An 18,272-nucleotide genomic window follows, 5' to 3' on the forward strand; every position below is an offset into this window, starting at 1 on the left:
CTTACGGAAATTAGAAAGAAAAGCAAAAAGGCTCTCCCCAAACCCAAAAATCTTCATTCTGAGTAATGAGTGACTTGAAAATCTTACCCTTTTTGGAAAGTATTTACTTCTGTAGCTGACTAAATTGCAGCAAAAATCTTTGAAAAGTCTCCCATGACTTGTGTATGCTACATTCCTTGTAAATCTGTTCTAAACCTCTTTGCCTCTTCTTTTTTCCATTTCCTTTTCATGGTAGTCATGTTTTCCATTTGCTGCAGCAATCTCTTTGGACTACTTAACATTTTGACTAAAAATGTGGATAACACAGCCACACTGGGATTCGTGGGAGTATTAGCACTGATGTCCATGGGCATTGGAGACGATATGAAAATCAGTGCCCACTGTCATAGACCCAAGGATCAGGTTCAGCTCAGTAGTGAAGTTTTTGCCTAATATTAGTATATGCACATCTTAACAGAACTACATTAAGCAACACAAATGCTTACATTGAACCAGATATGCTTAAGTTTCCTGATAAAATGAGGTAACAAGCTGGGCTACTTATGATACTGATAAAATACAAATTTTTATTGATATTTATGTTGATAAAAAACCCATAAAAGTTGCTGTAATGTATCAGAGCAAAGTGGTCAGGCTAGATGCAAATACTCAAAGGAATAATATCCTAGGCAAGTCCAGAAGGACTTCTCCCAGATGCATTCTCCCAGCTCTAGCCAACAGTCACTTAGACAGATTTGAAGCTCAAAGTTCAGTACCTACCAGTGCAATCTCTCATCTCTGTGTCTGTCTCCTCTCCATTTGAGCAGTTCCATATGGCTCCCACAGCATCATGTGGCAATGAGCTTCACAACATGAAAAAGTAGTTCCTGGCTGTCTGATAATTTCACACAGTCTGCTCTTGGCTCTTCTACAGCAAACACTGAGCGATTGCTCCCCAGTCACCTTCTCCTGACTCTTCATTACTTTATCTCTCTCCGTCCTGTTCTCCCATGGGCATTCCTTTTCCAAACCGGGTCTTTGCATTCTATTTAGTGTCTCCTGTGTTTAAGCAGTTCTGCTGTTATGATGATCCTGCCATCCTCCTTCTCCGTTTAATCCTGACTGCTTTTTATATCTTTTAACAGTTATCCAGCACCATGAAATCTGAACCAGTTTAAAAATACCCTGGTTTTGTTTTTTCACTTCCTGATATTCCACTTCCAAGTGGAATCATCTTTTTATATTTTTTTTAGTATTTAATTTTTGTCTCTCTGCTGTTGCTTCACCATTGAAGATAGCTAAATTCACTCTAAATTACAAGTTATCACTGTACGTGCTCAACTGCCATCACATTTTTGCCATATATATTGCTTTACACTATTAGAAATGGAATTTTACCCATGGGATTTATCTCTTAGGTGGTCAGCATACTGGCATTTACTGCAACTCTGCGATCCACTTAAGTTCTTACTGTTGTGACTAAATTTTGTAAAAATTACTGTGCCTCATTAGTTCCCCATTTTCCAGAACGTTTGTCAATAAGTTGAACAGCATCAGTCCTGAAAGGTTTATGCGAAGCTTTGCCTATAGCCTCCCTGTATAGTGAAATGTAGCAGTTTAGTCCTGCTTATTTTTGATCAGTTATCAGTTATTCTAATCAGTTACGAAATGGGTCATCCCTTGGCAATTCAGATTCTTTGAAGTTTTTGTACTTGAGCTATACCTCCATTGGCACAAATATTTGAAGAGCAAAAATGGTGTAATTTGATTTTGATGTCTTATTAGTCTGGTAAAAAAATGCTGTTTTGAAAGATGAACTTTGAGATTGCAGTTACAGGTATGATTAAGGTTGTGTATTGAGAGAGGGTTTTGTGAGGTAGGCTGGGAGGAAGAAGGAAGCCTCAGCCTTACACATGTTGTCAGGACAGAAGAGCCTTAGAGACTTTTTTGTTCTGAAAAATATTCAGGTGAAACATTGTTAAAATGAACTTCAGAAGAAGCAAATGTTCACAAAATGTCCTGTAGTAGCTACTCTTTAAATTAATGTCCTGACAATAGGGTCATTTAGGACAGAAGGGGATCAAAAGTTAAAGCAGTGACCATCTTACTAACAATGGTCAAAGTGTACAAGCATAAAGACTACCCCCGAAAAAGCTCGAACTAAAAAACCACTCACACACACACACAAACGCACAGACTCTACAGCTTCAGAACCAAATACTGACCAGCTGACAGAGGAGCACTGGGGGTCAAACCAAGGAAAGAGAGAAAATCTAATCCAGAAACTGTCAGTATGTGTTGTGCAATCTGTTTTCACAGAATCAGCTAAATCTGAACTCATGAATTCCACTTCAGCTTTTGCTCCTACCACCCCTATATCCACAGTATCTGGGAAATGACTTAAACATGACTCTGGAGAACAGCATGGGACCGGGGCTTCCAAAAGGCCAAAGTCAATACCTTCATATATCAGAGACATGTGCCAGGGTAGCCGTCCCAGCTGCACAACACATGATGTGTCAACTGCTTTACATAGGGTGGGTCAGGAAGGGGCTCATTAAAGACAAGCTCTACAGCTCTCCTTGCAACATCTCGGCATCCTGGTCCAGTTTTACAGAGAAAAAAGAAAAGATGCTGGTTTAAGAAAAAAGTTACTCTGGATGAAGATTGGAATCCAGAGAGAAGGTCCAGAGTAATTGTGTCTGCTACATTAGATCAGATCTATCACTGATCTTTTATATAATTATTTCATCATTGAGGGAACAGCATAAATTATTCTGATTTAACCTTTCTGTAATAATAATTGTAGCAAATTATTCTGATGACCAAATTTGGACTACCTTATATAGGTGATGAAAGAGAAGAGTAGTCCTTGTCCCTGAGCATTCATCGCACTGAGCCTCAGACAGACTATTTCCTCTGAATTTCTCTTGTGAATGGAAAAGACCATGACCCCCACCGCCCAAAGGCATGAAAAACATAATTCCCACTGGAAACATTCAGGGAATTAGGTACATAAATACATTTCAGGTTCATCCTATCTATAAAAAAGGCCAAACCTCTGAGATGGCTTTCTGTGCAGAACTGTGTGGCACCTCTTAGATAAGAAGGGCAATAAAGCAGCACGTTTTGCAGAGCAAGGAGCTGAAGTGTAGTATTTCTGGGCAGCATGAACTTGTGTCTGTGGCCAAGTTTATTAGATGCATCTGCTGGAAAACAGTGCTGGAGGGGAGTGAGTTACACCAATTTTGTTTGGGTACTGTATTGTCACCACCATTATGGATGTTACCCTCAGTGTACCTGAAAGCTGTTCCAAACAAATTAAGATATCATCACATGACTGTTAAATAAACTAGTGTTTTCTCTCATTTCAGCCATCCTTGCCCTTCTCTTCTGACCCTTTAACTGTAAAATAGACTCCAATCCCACCAAACCTAAGAGTGACAAGGGCACCGCAGATCTGGAACACACGCCCCACTATCACACCTGTTTTTACAATGTATGCATTGACTTGTAGTCATCTAAAACCTTTAAAACAGAGTTAAGGCAGTGCTATCCTACTCGCCTGTGTGTTCCTACTGGAAGAGGACCTTGTGGGTAACTCTCTGAGACAAGAGCCTGACAGCAGATACCCCCTCTATTGTTGAATGGCATCTTGGCTAACTCAGCCTGTGGCACAAACCTGTTTAGAAAAATCAGAGATTTTCAGAGTTCTAATCCCTCTTACAGACAATCTGCAGCCCATTTGCTGCTCTGTTTTTGCTTTATTTTTTAACAGGGCCTTAAAACATATTTTTCCTTAAAATGACAACGTTCTTTCCTGCCCTCTTTGTTCATGGGGCTTTGTGCACTCATAAACAGTTTAAGAGTTCCCTTCACACCTGCAGTGCACATGTGTGCCTGAAATAAAGATTCTCTTATCTATTCTTCACTGATAACTTAAGAGGATAGTGCTTAAGAAAAGGCTTAATCCTTGCAAATGTAATGGCCAAAACCAAACCCAAGTCCCAAACCTACAGCAGTGAGAGTGAGGCCAGCATGTCTGGGGAAGGAAGGATCCTCAAAGTTAGAGCAGAGAGGCTGAGAGGAAGACAAGCAGACCTGCACCACCTTTCCAGGTGGCAAATCCTGCTCAAGGACATAAGCACATCTCCTATACCATCTCAAGGTTTTGCTCCATCCTTTATTGACGTTCCTGGGCTCTGAGTTGCTTATTTGGAAAATTGTGCCAAAAATGCTTCCCAGTTAGCATAATCTGAGCTATGCTGAAGCTGTGCTGCTACTCAAAATCCTCTTGCTCAGGAAATGCCCCCCATGGACTTGTTTCCTCAGCAGGGATCGACATGCAATGGATTGCGGTGCTGTGACTTCTTGACTGCCTCGTGCTGTTATAGCTCTGCTTGTGCTGACATCACTGACCAGCCCCAGCAGAGGAAAATCCTAAGCCAGCCTAACCACAGAACAGTTTGGGATTGGCAGGACTTTCCCACTCTCTTGCAGCTTAAGCATTGGTACAAAGTCTGAGAGAAAATTTTCTCCACAGAGAAAACCTTAATCTTCTGGTTAGACAACGTCACACACTACAATTTGATACTTAATAAACTGTCGTGAAGCTATAATACAAGTATTCACTTGGTCACTTATCCTTTTAGCAATAAAAACCAATTGGGACTGAAGTTCAGTGGCAATTTGTTGCAGCTGCTGTGGCCAGGACCCCCTCAGAAAGTAATTTCCAGAGGATTCTTCTTGTTAAAAAGCCATTTTCCTGGCGAGGAGTGGGATGTCTGGAAGATAGCAATGGGGACAAATCCAAGCACAGAAGTTTACAAGCATTCCTAAAAAGCATTTTAAAAACTCTGTATTTATTTAAACAATTAAAAAACACTTTTTGCAGCTAAGCAGTTTAGTACTACCACCAAACTATAAAGCAGAATTTTAAGCCTAGGCAGTTTTCCTCTCTACCTGTAAGATGACACGAAGCAGCATCAACATTTGGCTCCACATGGAGAAAGTGTGGAGAGAGGATGGCAACCTCCTGTTTTCATGGTCCTTCCTTGGTTCCCAAAATTTCCATTCTTCATTTCTGCCCTACACCCACTCTCCCCCCCTACCACAGGAATTGGATGTGAATAATATACAAATGGAAATTTAATTTTGTTGGGAGTAACAGCAACTGAACAGGTCTGAAGGAACAACTTTCAGTCTCCCTGGGCAACCCCATAGTGTTCAGCTCACACATAGTTGTTGGTTATGTGAGTCACCATTATTGCTACCTGAGTGGATGATAAACTGAAATTTAAGAATGGCAGGTCTGGTAAAACATGACCATTTGCTATCTCCTGTCTCCTTCCTGCCCTCCTGAAGAACGATGGGGAGATGATGTTTGAAAAAGAAAGAAAGGACCCACCCAGTATTTCTACCAAATGGAGAGTAAAAGAATCATAGCTCAGTCTCTGTGTGGGCAACCTAAAAGCCAAAAAGATAGAGAGAAGCACGAACTTTTATTTTTTAAGGTAGAAAACAGCATCCTGTGTCCACAACAAACTGAGTGGGAGGGCTCTGCACTCTCATTTTCAAGCCAAAAGAAAATAAACAAGGAAATATGGCAAGTACCCTGCAGTATATACTAACCCTGACAAGTCAGGCCACAGCAGAATGTCCAGTTTAGTATCTTTTCAGACTGTCAAGAAGGGGTGCACCATTTTCTGTTGGAACATATAGCAAAAAAACCAAAAACCAAACCAACAACCGAACAATTCTGGAAGCTACCTTGCTCTGTGCAAAAGGAAAAATAAAGGAGATCTTCCCCCATCAGATGCATTACTTTCCCTAATGTCGTTCTAGTTAAGAATGAGATTCCAATAATAGAAGTTTCCTACTGCAACATAAATGTATTGTGTTCGCAGCTCCTTTAAGAGATCTCCAATATAGTAATTTCAGATTGCAGAGAGGAGATCATGCTGACAGCAAGTCACTGCTTTTCTCAAGGCAAGCTGCCAAAACACGTAGAACTGAACCCTGTCCTCTCATTCACTGGACCGATAAATATGCTTTTAAAAGCATGCACAGCCTGGTTCACACTTACATGATGCACAGAGAATGAGGCAGAGGGCTTGCAGAGTGAAGCAACACCTCATTCCCAAGCATGTGCAGAGCAGTCTGCCTTTGCTTACTGCTAAAAATGCTAAACCAGTGCCATTTGCACTACACATGTGCAACATGCATGTCTCAAAGATTCATTACTATGCATATGAAAATTCAATCATATCAAAGCTTAGCTTTAAGAAAGTCCCAAGGGGCTGAACTGTGTGCTTATGTGCTTTGAGGGGGGAAAACCCAACAACTTTTAAGCATTTTTTTTTCTTTTTCATAGCATTGCTCTGCTCTTTCCGTTAGAAAGAACAACATAGCTGCTGAATGAGTGAACTCCATGTTCCCATTGTGTGTTTGTATCCATTTATTTTCATAACTCAAGTTCTGTTTGTGTGGACACAAATGTATAAATCATAGATGGATTTAAGGTTGATCCCAAGAAAACTGTAACTAAGATGAACAAACCTCATTATTTTATTTGAAGATTGCTGTGATTTAGTATTATGCTGTCCTTTAGTATGAACATTTGTATCCTTTTAAGCCTTGTCTCTCTCTCTACTCTAACACTACTTTCTGTAGCCCATTCTAGAGCAAAGGATTCTGCAATTAGCTTGGAAGTATCATAAATCCATCTATTTTCACATTTCATTATAATTTGAAAATTGCTTGATGTTCACTAAAATTTCCTTTAGAATAAATTTGACCTTCAACCAAAAAAGGAAAAAAATTACACTAAAGAAAAGTGATGGTTTGGGGACACATACTGCCATTGTACATCCTATACTTGATGAATAGAGAAGAGACAAAGGTTCATGGTCTCTAATGAAAATAAAAATTTTTGCAGGAAAACATAATTTTAAAAGAGTAGGAAAACAAACCTTCTGATCTTCCTGGCTTTTGTATTGCCTTTCATATCCATGGATATGAAGCTCATAGAAGCTTGCTATAGGTTTCAACCTAAAAGTACCAGAAACACAGCCTAGAACACAGCAGTAAAAGACAGAGGTTTAAATAGAATCATCGTCAGTTCACTAAAAAAAAGAGTAAATATAAAATTCTTAATACACTTGGAGTTTTACCAATGCAGGAAAAGCAGAACAGTGGCTTCTAGCATTCTCTACCATGTCTGTGGTGTCATACAAACTTCAGCTCCTCAAACCCATCATAAATGTTTCATGACTGTGGTGCCAAAACCAACACAAAGCTCCACAGCATCAGACAGGACATGGTGACAAGCCCCGTGGCAATGATGGGCCAAGCAGGGGCTGCTGGCTCTGAGTGTGTTCCACCACACCCTGATTCCTGCTGGCCACAACCAGTGTGTGCACGTGGGCAGTAGCATGAACTCGGTAGGGACTTTGGTGAGCACATGCAGGAGGGAAAGTTCTCTGCTTTGAAGGTGTTCTCCAAATTAACATTTTTACATATGTACAAAACTTGTTTGGATATACTTAAAAAAATCAGCAGAGATACAAAACCTGGAGAAGAAAGCAGTGCTGGAAAAACAAACAGAAGCAGAAGCTTCATGGTGCTCCTCCTTTGCAGAGTTAAATTCCTCCTGAACTACATTTCTAGGGTGAGGCATTTGTAAGTACAAGTGTAAAAGGACCAAAGGCTCTACTGACAAGCCATGAGATACGAAGTGCTTGCAAGATACATCCGGTGTTGAGATAATTAAGATCAAAATTAAACTTGTGCGATATTTGCATCTGCAAAGCATCAGTTAATCAAACATAATGAGTTAATCAGACTTACTTTTCTGAGGGGAAAATTTAATCATGCTTCATCATCTTCCATGTTGTCATTAAGCTCTGACAGACTTTCCATACAGAAACTGACTCTTTCCAAGTACTTGCACACCCAGCAGCATATGAAGTTCCAGAAATTTTCTAGGCATTGTTGCAAAGCTAATAGGAAATACTTGTAGTAAAGCTACTTTATAGGAGCTTTTGCTCTATATTATGAAGTCAGTTAATAATAACAATTTGAAGGGGACACCAAGGATGACCCAGGAAGGAGATAATACTCTGCATCCCATTTTTTGCAATTAAGAGAGAAGCCAGTAGGTTATTTAGCAAGACCGCTGCCAGTAAACCAGTATGTCACCCAGATTTCTAACACCAAATGGCAAGAGCAAAGAATTAGTTCTCTGGTGACCTCTGCAGATTTAGCAATTCTGTGTTTTTTTTAAATTTAAAAAAAAAAAGAACAAAAGGCAGCTATTGCTGGATGTAATTTCTAGTTATTTTAATTAATTTATTTTTAATCCCATGAAGAAATAATTTTTTACTGTCTTGGTTGCCAGCTATTTAAGATATGTGGTTACATTTTTGGTGTCTTTGGTACAGTTTATTGTAACATTGTCAGGGCGCTGCATTCAATTACTACATCTCATGCTGTTTCACTCGCTACAAAGCATCATCCAAACATTTTCTAGCAAATCCTTGTGGGTAACTATGTCCTGTCCAAGAAACGCATGTATGTCCATGTGTTAATAGGTATGAGATCAGTATCAAATTAGTCATTTGAATAAATGCCTCTTTGGTTTGGTTTCTGTGGTCTCAAACTTCTTAGCTCAAGCTGCAATAGAGTTTAAAAAAAATAAACACGTCTTTAACATTAAACCAAGTGCGTTTGGAATACTAAGGCTTATCTGATAGCTGTCTGTTGTGTCTCTGCTGCACCAAAACTTGTCCCGGATTTCCACTCCTCTCTCCCTTTACCAGACATCATTATGTCTTAGTCAGCCCCATGGATGTTCCAGTTCCCTCTCCTGGATGTCCCAGTTCTTCCCCTCATTGCCACTGCTCCCAGCATGTGCATGGGGAAGGGACTGTCTCAATGGGAAGCACAGACCCAAACAGCTATGGACCAGCAAAGGGACAAAGGGAATGAGAGATACATCTTGCTAGGGAATGAGCTAAAAAAACGGCTTGTAGCCAGGAGGTGAGAAGGGGAGAAGATAATAGCACCCATGGATTAAAGAAGGAAAACAGCTGGAAATAAAGTCACAGCTCACCAGATCTTTAAAGGTGGTTGAGTGTGAAGGCATGCAAACCCCAGCATTGATAGAGGGGACAAGTCTCAGAGGATAGAGGGCACTACAGCCCAGAGGCAAAAAGTCCAAAAGATGGTGAAGTGAATTAAAGAGGCTACAAAGTCATCAACCGGGAATCTGCGGAATGGCTATGCTTTTCAATCACCATACAATATGTTCTATTTTTCCTTTCCAGTTGCATCTCTGTAGTTGAGCTAAAGCACTCACATGGGAGAGTTTGCCCAATCACAGTGGAAGCTATAGCTAACACACAGAAAAATTAATCTATCTTCACTGTCAATTACGACCCTATTCACTGTATCATATTTATCTAGAGAGGGAATATATCCGGAACACTCTCACAGAGAGGTCAGAGAACTGACGTGTTGGGTGTCCCTAGAAGCATTTCTCTAAATCAAGTTTTGAAAGAAAATAAATAGCTGACAGTATATAATCCTGACCCCCCCAAAGTAACCTAGATTAGCATGCACAGTACAGTACTATTTCTGAGCATATTTTTCCCTTGTGCAAATGCTGTAGATACTTTCTGATTCTCTGGGAAATTGAGGAAACATTAACAGTTTACAGAAAAGGAAAAGGAGGAATGACAGTAAAGAACAGTGAAGAGAATGAAATCTCACTGATTTAACACATCAGTGCCTCTCATTCTCTGCTGATCCAAGGCAGTAAAGGGAATAAGAACAGAAAATAAATAATATTCCTCAGAAAGACATAAAAATGTTAAGTCTTACTAAAATCCACATTCGCCCCGCCAGTCTCTCTGCAAGCTGGATCAGCTTGCTTTGCTCATGTGAGTATTTTCATTAATTTGAACTGGAACTTTGCCTGACGAGAGAGCGCTGGATCTTCCCTTTCTGGGCAGAAGCACTGTAACTACCAGCTGAAAAACATCAACACTTCAGATAAGCCATGGACTATTGTATCAGTTGATTTATTGCTGATTAAACACTCCCAAGTTGTTCCTAGTCCCGAGAATTAACATAATTGGAAAGCAAATAGGTTGTAGGCTGATGGTCCTTTCATCAGTTTTGGTGATTTCCACCACGTGTATGTGCAGAGCTGAAAGCACAGCTCAGAGCCATCACAACAGCAAAATTCTATTAATTTTTCTTTAACTTGCACATCCTTGGTCCTTACTAAAACTGTTTCCTAGTGGTAAACAAGACACTCAACTCACCATCTAATGTTGCCAAGGTACAAAAGACACTTACTTTTGAGACATTACAAATTCCACTAATTCAACAGATTGTTTTAGAAAGAAAAGCATAGGCCTGCTGTTTTGCAAGTGGCATGGTAAACCTCAGTGCAAAGTCCCATAATCTAAACAAATTAAGCACTAACATAATAAGAGAGTACTTTAAAAAAGATTATGAAAATGTCATGTCAAATGGTTGATATGCGTGACACCACTGTTAAAAAACGCAGCGGCTTACCAGCCCTACAGCTGGAAGTATCACCAAAGAGAAAACATTTTCACAAAAGATACTCCTTTTTCTCTCTTCTTTTCTTTCTTTTCTTTTCTTTCTTTTCTTTTCTTTTCTCTTTTCTTTTCTTTTCTTTTCTTTTTCCTTTCCTTTCCTTTCCTTTCCTTTCCTTTCCTTTCCTTTCCTTTCCTTTCCTTTCCTTTCCTTTCCTTTCCTTTCCTTTCCTTTCCTTTCCTTTCCTTTCCTTTCCTTTCCTTTCCTTTCCTTTCCTTTCCTTTCCTTTCCTTTCCTTTCCTTTCCTTTCCTTTCCTTTCCTTTCCTTTCCTTTCCTTTCCTTTCCTTTCCTTTCCTTCTCTTTCTTCCCTCTCTTTTCTTTCCTTTTCATTTCTTCTCCTCTCTTCCCTCTCTTTTCCTTTCTTCTCTTTTTTCTCCTCTCTTTTATTTTCCTCTCTTTTCCTCTCTTTCATTTTGTTTTCCTTGTCTTTTCCATTCTTTTCTTCTTTTTATTGCAATTCTGAGTTAACTGCGTTGCTTCAGGCAGATGGCCAAAAGTAGCATCTAGAATTATTGCGAGCAAATCTGTGTCATTTTCACATACATCTGTGTGAGGCCACACAGGATCTGGGGACAGAATGTCAGGGAGAGAGGGTAAATTCAGTGCTGACAGCCCTTGATGGGAGGTCAGGTTTCGCTCCCTGGGAGTCACAGCCACCAATTCTCTGGGGGTCTTTGCTTATGCTACAAACATGAAATCTTAACATGCATGACGTCTCTTCTACCACTACAGATACTTACAGTGCCGTCTTTCACTTGAAGTGTGCCTTGTGAGTTCAAGCCAGTAACTAAAAGTGCCCAGAAAATCCCAGTCCAGGCTGGCAAGTTAGGGGTAAATCTTGCAAATACAACCGGTGGGCAGCACAAATTGTTTTTCAGGAACTGGGTGAATTACAATCAATTCTTGTCAACATTGCGCCGAATGCACAGTGAAGCACTGAGGATGCTGTACACAGCGGAAGGTGGCAAGACCTCCCCAAAAGGCAAAGGCTGTGCAGCACAGACTCACAAAACTCACGAGACTGCTAACACTCAGTGGGAAAATAGGACCTGTATTTTGACATTTTGTGAACACATTGAAAACAAAAGAAAATCCAAGGAGAACATATATATCTCCTCAAGGTGATTCAACAGAGTAATTAGTACAACGTGAACTAGAAAAGAGCACAGTACTTTAGTAATACGAAACATCATCACAGCATCTCTTGCTAAACTTTGCTTACAGGTAAGGAGAGCCAACCAAATTCTGGGTAAATTATAAAACAGTTGAGTGGCTAGGGAAAGAAAGCTTGGAGGAGTTTAAAAACAAATTTCTCACACGCAAAAAAATAAAACTACCACTACTGTTATTAAGCCTGCACACAAAACCAAATGATAACATTCAATTATTAGGAAGCTGATGTGAAACACTTTGGCAAATTCAGTGGATTACTTGAATTTTCAGCTTCTCTGCTGCTATAAGGAAAATTTAAGCAAGTACAGACCCTTCAGGCATTGAGCATTTTGCCTTTTTAGTGCTGAATGTTGGCAGCTCTGTTGCTGCTACACTCTTGCCTATGAAAAGCAGCTACATTTAGAGATACTAATAAGACCCAATAAAATCTGTATTTTCTGAAGAAGTCTACCTCCTTCCACATCACAACCTGCAACATTCATACCATCCAAGTTAAGACTTGAGAGGGAAGTACAGGACTGATGGCTAAAAATGTTGCTTTATACCTTAGCACAAAGATAGTTGAATGAAGATTATTTTCTACCAGACTTTCAGTTTCCAGGCAGTGTAGAGAGGAAAGAAGACTGCACAAGCAAGTCAGGGTCTTTTTTTTTCCCCCCCCCATAATCTTTTTTTTCTATAACCTTTTCTCTCTTCTTTACATTCAAAGTCTCATAACCAAATAAAATTTCCACAACCACTATATTGTGGACAAGCATATTGCGTACAAGAAACCTAGAATTTGTTTTCTGTCTTACTAAACAAATGACTATACCTTAAACTATACCACTAGCATATCATGCTTTTTTATTCTCACCAAGGATCAAGATACCAAAGATCAACTAGCCAGGTGTGATTTCTAAAACCAAGTTTGTTTCACTGCTGTGAAGTTTTACTTCACGTTCAAATTTTCCTCACCTATTCAAATTCAACTCATTTATTGTCTTGAGGGTCAACAAGAAATTTCTTCCTTTGCTTCTGGCAGCCTTTTGAAGGAGTCAAACAAAGAAATGCTGAAGATGACAGTTTTTTAGATTGCTCTTTCTTCCATCAGTTATTAACCATTAGAGAGAAATGAATGGTTTAAACCTCCCAACTCCCACTTGCACAGTTCTTAACACCAATTATGAGATGATATTGTCCCAGGAAAGCCCAATGTAGTAAATTAATTAATTTAGCACATTAAAGCTCTGGAAACAATGTGGGGGAAAGACTAGCAATTATTTACATACAGTACACAGATGGACAGACATTCGAGCAATGAAGTGATGTCCTACCTCTCCTTGCCGGTGATAGTGCTTGGGAGGTTTTCCCATCTGCTCTAGCATTTTGCCCTTCTTACTGCTAGCAAGCATCAGTCCCTGGTGGATGCCTGTAGATCTGTTGGTTGCCTGAGTTGGAGCCTCCCCCATCAGGGTGGACTTGATGGAGTTCACCTTGGAGCTGGAGCTGTCTAGCTGGGAGCTCTCCACAATCAGGACCGCGGCTAGTAAGAGGAGACAGCAGGAGCACTTATTCCACATCAGCACGATCATCTCCCCTCCCCCAAAAGGACTATTTTTTTTTCTCCTTTTTTTTTCTTTTTGGCAATGAAAACAGGAGTGGGGGGAAAGTTTTTAAAAATATCTCCTGAAGTTGTTACGGAAGCAACGGATTTCAAAGCCACTCAAGGAACTGCTGTTTTGAGAGACACGGGAGAAAAATAATTTTAAAAAAGAATCCCCTAGGAAAAGAAAAAAAAAAAGTGTCAAGTCTATAGGCACTGAGCAACAGTCAGGTCTGTGATGTCTTTTTCCTCCAGGTCCTCGAGAAGTCCAGGCAGTTCTTTAGAAACTGAGAGCAATAAGCTGCGAGGAAACTGCACCCGGGCAGCTCCCCGCCAGCGCAGGCACCAGCACGTTTGCTAAAGCTTCAGAGGAAGAGTGAGCGAGTTACTTCCCCCCACTCCTCCTTCTCTTGCTCCTCAAGCCAGCAGAGAGGAAACTCAAACCAGATCCAATCCAAGCAGCACCGGCAAAAGCTGGGCTTAGTTTTCTTTCACTCTCTCTCCCCCCTCTTTACTTTTTATTCCCCTCCTCCTTTTTCTGTCTTTTGCCTCAGCCTCTGCAGTCAGCAGGAGTGAAAGCGCCCCGTCTCCTCCTACTCTTCCTCCTCCTCCTCCTCTCCTCCTCCTCCTGCAGCCCGGCCGGTGCGGGGTGAAGGGTTCTGGGCATCCGGCGGCGGGAGAGCCCCGGGACCGGCCCCACCCGCGGCAGGAGCGCCGGGACCCGGCAGGGGAGGCAGAGCCCCCTTCGGGCTTCCTGCGCTGCTGCCCCTCGCACTCGGTGGTCTCGCAGTCTCCCGCTGGCCCCCTTATTATTACAGCAGCGGGTGCCCCTCCGCAGCCTCCCTCCCCGGGCGGGACACGCCGCGCAGCGACTTCCATCCCCTCCGTCCCCCCTTCCCCCCCGCCTGGGGGGTTCTCCCTCTCTCCGGCGGGGTCAGCCCGGGCCGGGCGTGCCCCGTTCCCGGCTGCGGCTCCTGCCTTGCCCAGCCCCGCTCGGAGGCTCAGGCCCGCCGTGCCCCCTCCTCGGCACCGGGCTGCCACACTGGGACGTGTGTCGGGGTGCTCCAGCTCCCCGAAACGCCAGGACGCGCAAAACCCGTCATTCCCGCAGAGCTGGGAGGGCGTGGGGCCGGCAGGTGAATCCTGCCAAACCTGGTGCCGGAGCCAGCGGAGTCTGTTGCCCGAAATAAGGGCATGTCCAGCCTAGAAGGCTGTGCTGCACTGCTCCCGCACCTGACCCTTTTCAGTGCCACAGAGACACCGTCAACGCAAGATATTTACTTTGTCTCCTCCTTCTTTCTTTGGCATAAGCACACTCCGATTGTCACAAAATCCCCAAGTGCTACGAGCTACACCCACACCAGCCAAGGCATCACCTTGCTGCAGCACCAAAACGGTGCGTTTCAGAAAAAGGAAGGTAAACAGGGACACAGAGCATAAATTTAACAGAACTGTACAGCTCTTAACTTTTCCCCGCAAAAGATCTAGAACAAAGCAGAGAACATCACCATGCGGCTCTTGGTTACTGCAGTGAAGAAGCTACAAGCCCGTGTCTTTCTCCTGGACATGTGAAGTGGGGCGGAGGGAACAAAAGATGGTGAGGGGAGCAGCGTTCTTGCTGTCCCACGTGTTCTTGTATGAACATTACCTTGTCTGGGAACAGTGAAGAGAATTTTCATGCTTTTCCCCTCTTCTGAAGGGTCCTTCCTCTAATCTATCAATCATTTCCTGTTACTCTACCCCTTTTGCACACTAGAAGGGGTGGAAGAAGAAATGTGCACTTGAAACGTCATTTATTCTAAATCAATTGCCGTGCAAACGGCAGCTGCCAAGGCAAGAAAAACCAGAAAGGAGCCAGGCACTGTTTTGGCCTCCCGTGTTGCTGCTCCCGCACAGTGAGCGGAAGCCCTCCTGAGGACGTGGGAGCTCTCTGCAGGAATGCTCCAGGAACCACACCACCTTGGATAAGGTATTTCAAATGTTGTCTAGCTAGTGTCATGTGACTGCTAGCAATGTGTCATGACGTTATGGGTTGTATTATATCAAACAGAGCATCTTGTGAAGAGTGGAGTCATTTGTGTCTTTTTCCACAGCTCAAACCTTAGAATTGTTTGAGAGGATTTAAACCCATCTCCTGTGGCAGCTTTTGGTTTTTTTATCTTCCTTATCAAACGATCTCTTACTTTAGGGGATCACTATTATTTTTTTTCTTAAGTAACAATTGAAATGACATGTCAGCCCCAAGACGGACTTCTAAACTCTTTGCTAAAGAGTATGGCACTTGTTCTGACTCAGGCTTCAAATGAGTTCATGTTTACTGGGTTTGAAACTGGAAGAAATTTTATTGCACTCAATTTCAAAAACTTAGGTTCAGAATTAAAATTTGATTTTTTTTCTGTACTCAGCTTGGCAAAGAGCAAAGAATGAAAAAAAATCCCCAAGTTTGCCTTCTTCACAGCATTTCCTTTTTTTTTCTATCTTTGTGCAGCCTTAAATAAACTAAAATTACCTTTCTGACTTCATCCTTGGTAATGCTTGAAGACATTTTTATGGAAATGTTTCCAAGAAACCAGAAAGCAATTTGCAGTTTCACAGGAAAGAGATTTAAGCCAGTATTCTTTGATTGTTTTTGACTTGGCTTTTGACACCCAGCCCTCATGGTGCCTCAGCCCTGCTAAACCCAAAAGCAAACAGCTATCAGTGCTCACAGGAAAAGCTCTAATACGTAATGTCATGGAAAGTTGTTATCTCACCTGTGTTTCTCTTACCCAGGAAGGAAGACAAGTTTTTAAGTCAGTGGTAGAGTATTATCCACCAGAGTTTCTTGGAATAAGGGAAGATGACAAAGCGAACAAAATAATTTGATGAGACATGCAAAGAAAATTCATGACAATAAAAACACAATACGATGACCTCATGCAAGTATCATACAGTTCTTCTTGAAATAAATGGACATGTGTGGTACTAAAAGAGGCACACAGCACTTAAAGGATCAGATAGTAAGAAGACTCTAAATTAATTATATGTATGTCTATTAATACCTTATTAAAATTTTTACTTACGTTAATAAATGTAAAATGCAAGCCACATTACCAGTCCTTAGATGTAAATGAAAAAGATCCTGTATATTCATAACATCTAGAAATTTGAAGAAAACTGGGGAGGAATGATCAAAACTTTTCAGCTATCTCAGAAGAGGTACCCCAAATTCATTTTGTCAATCAGTCCAGATTCAGTGAAGTATGAAGTTCCTCAGTCAGTTGTATTCAACTGAGTTTCCAGGCATTAATTTAAATATAGTGGGAATAGAAATGGGTAACTTTCCAACAGGGCAAGACCTATCTTGTGACTCATTGCTCTGAAGGGAAGATATTTCACAGCATCTCTGGGGAAACAGAAACAGGTTTTGCTTTATTACCCTGAGAGACATTTCCCTCCAGAGGAAGCAACAACCCACTTCACTGCAGGGCAGCGATACCAACAGGGTAGTCCAGACCACAGAAAGCAGAAGTAGATGGGCAGGACACTAAATCTGTGTTGGGGAGGAGCTTTTATTTTTCTCCCTTTAACAAAAGCATGATACATAGGTATACTTGTAGAGAAACAAACTATTAGGTAGTTTGATGGGAGTTTTTTCGTTTTGTTCCCTCCCCCCCCCCCCACCCCCCCAACTTTTAACTAGCGTTCAACCCATGCCTTTTCTACCTCAAACTGGTCAAATACGGACTTACAAATGGAGGTGTACATTTCCTATGGTCCTCATTGCAGCAAACCCTGATGTACCTCAGAGTCTGTTTCACAATATCCACTTAAATAGACAGTATGGAGGCAAAAAAATCAAGAAGCATCTCTGCTTTTCATTATGACTGTGACATTACAGTCAAGGTTTTGAGAAACATCAAGAACTTCTAAAATATTAAAATGCACATCCTGTTTCTCCATGGGGCTCCCCTACCAGAGAACCAGCCACAAAAAACTGTGGCCAAGTGCATGGAGTGCACGAAGCAGAGGTTGTCACACTACAGACCACACAGAAACACAGTTTACCTCTAAGCTCTCCACTAAGTTTGGATGCCTGTCCTGGAAAAGCTAAGGCCCACATACTTTGTGTGTGTTTAGTCGAACATCCCAGAGCAATACAGTACATTGTGCCCAAAAGGACACTTTGCAGGTGACCATAGAGAATAATGGAAGTAGCACTACTCCAAAAAACCACAGTCAATGTGCTACATCACATGTGGGAAGGTCACGAGAAATCTCTCACCAAGTACCATCCTGCAGGGACTGAACCTGCTCCTCAACATTGCATACATAACCACAAATTTTCCTGGGATCCTACAGAGGTGGGACTTATCCCTCAACTCAGGATATGTTCCACATTAACTGCTATTTCTTCCTGAAGAATTCCAGTAGGCAGAAGGAGGGGCTGTGCTGGTTACAACCCGGGCACAGAAGCTTGACAGCCAAGAGAGCCACGTTCATTAAACGCTAGTGAGACCTCCAGTGCAAACACTGAGAACTACATCAATGGGCCACAAGTGGTCAGTTCTCCTTTCATGATAAAAGGCATATTTATTTCAATACAGAAATGTGCATTTGTATCTCTTTGGAGCTAAATTAGCATGCTTTCTGTAAGAAACATAGGGTTTTTTTCATTTGTCTAATTTGCACCTATGCAGAGAAGACACACCACAGAGATTCTCTTAATTTCTAAACTAGGTATTCATACCCTGAGCAAATGTTGGAGGTTTAAATGGTTCAAACACACACTTCTATTTCAAAAATGCTTTGGTGTTTCTTTTAATTAAATTTGTTTATAAATTTAATGAGAAAATTGAGTGGCCTTAAGCAAACAAAGGTTTTATAGAATTTTTCCAGTTCTACCATTTATTCTTGACAAAAAAA

At 41.5% G+C, this 18,272-nt stretch overlaps 1 protein-coding gene across 1 annotated transcript in view; it reads right to left on the reverse strand.

Annotated features, from left to right (window-relative positions):
• Positions 1-13,959, reverse strand: part of DKK2 (dickkopf WNT signaling pathway inhibitor 2) — a 41,179-nt gene extending 27,220 nt beyond the window's left edge. The window contains exon 1 of the mRNA XM_032109770.1: positions 13,099-13,959. Within this exon, the coding sequence (XP_031965661.1) occupies positions 13,099-13,356 (258 nt within the window). The 5' untranslated portion in view covers positions 13,357-13,959. The remainder of the gene's footprint in view (positions 1-13,098) is intronic.
• Positions 13,960-18,272: the final 4,313 nt, after the last annotated feature.

This window comes from Corvus moneduloides, chromosome 5 (genome assembly GCF_009650955.1).
Source record: "Corvus moneduloides isolate bCorMon1 chromosome 5, bCorMon1.pri, whole genome shotgun sequence".
NCBI lineage: Eukaryota > Metazoa > Chordata > Aves > Passeriformes > Corvidae > Corvus > Corvus moneduloides.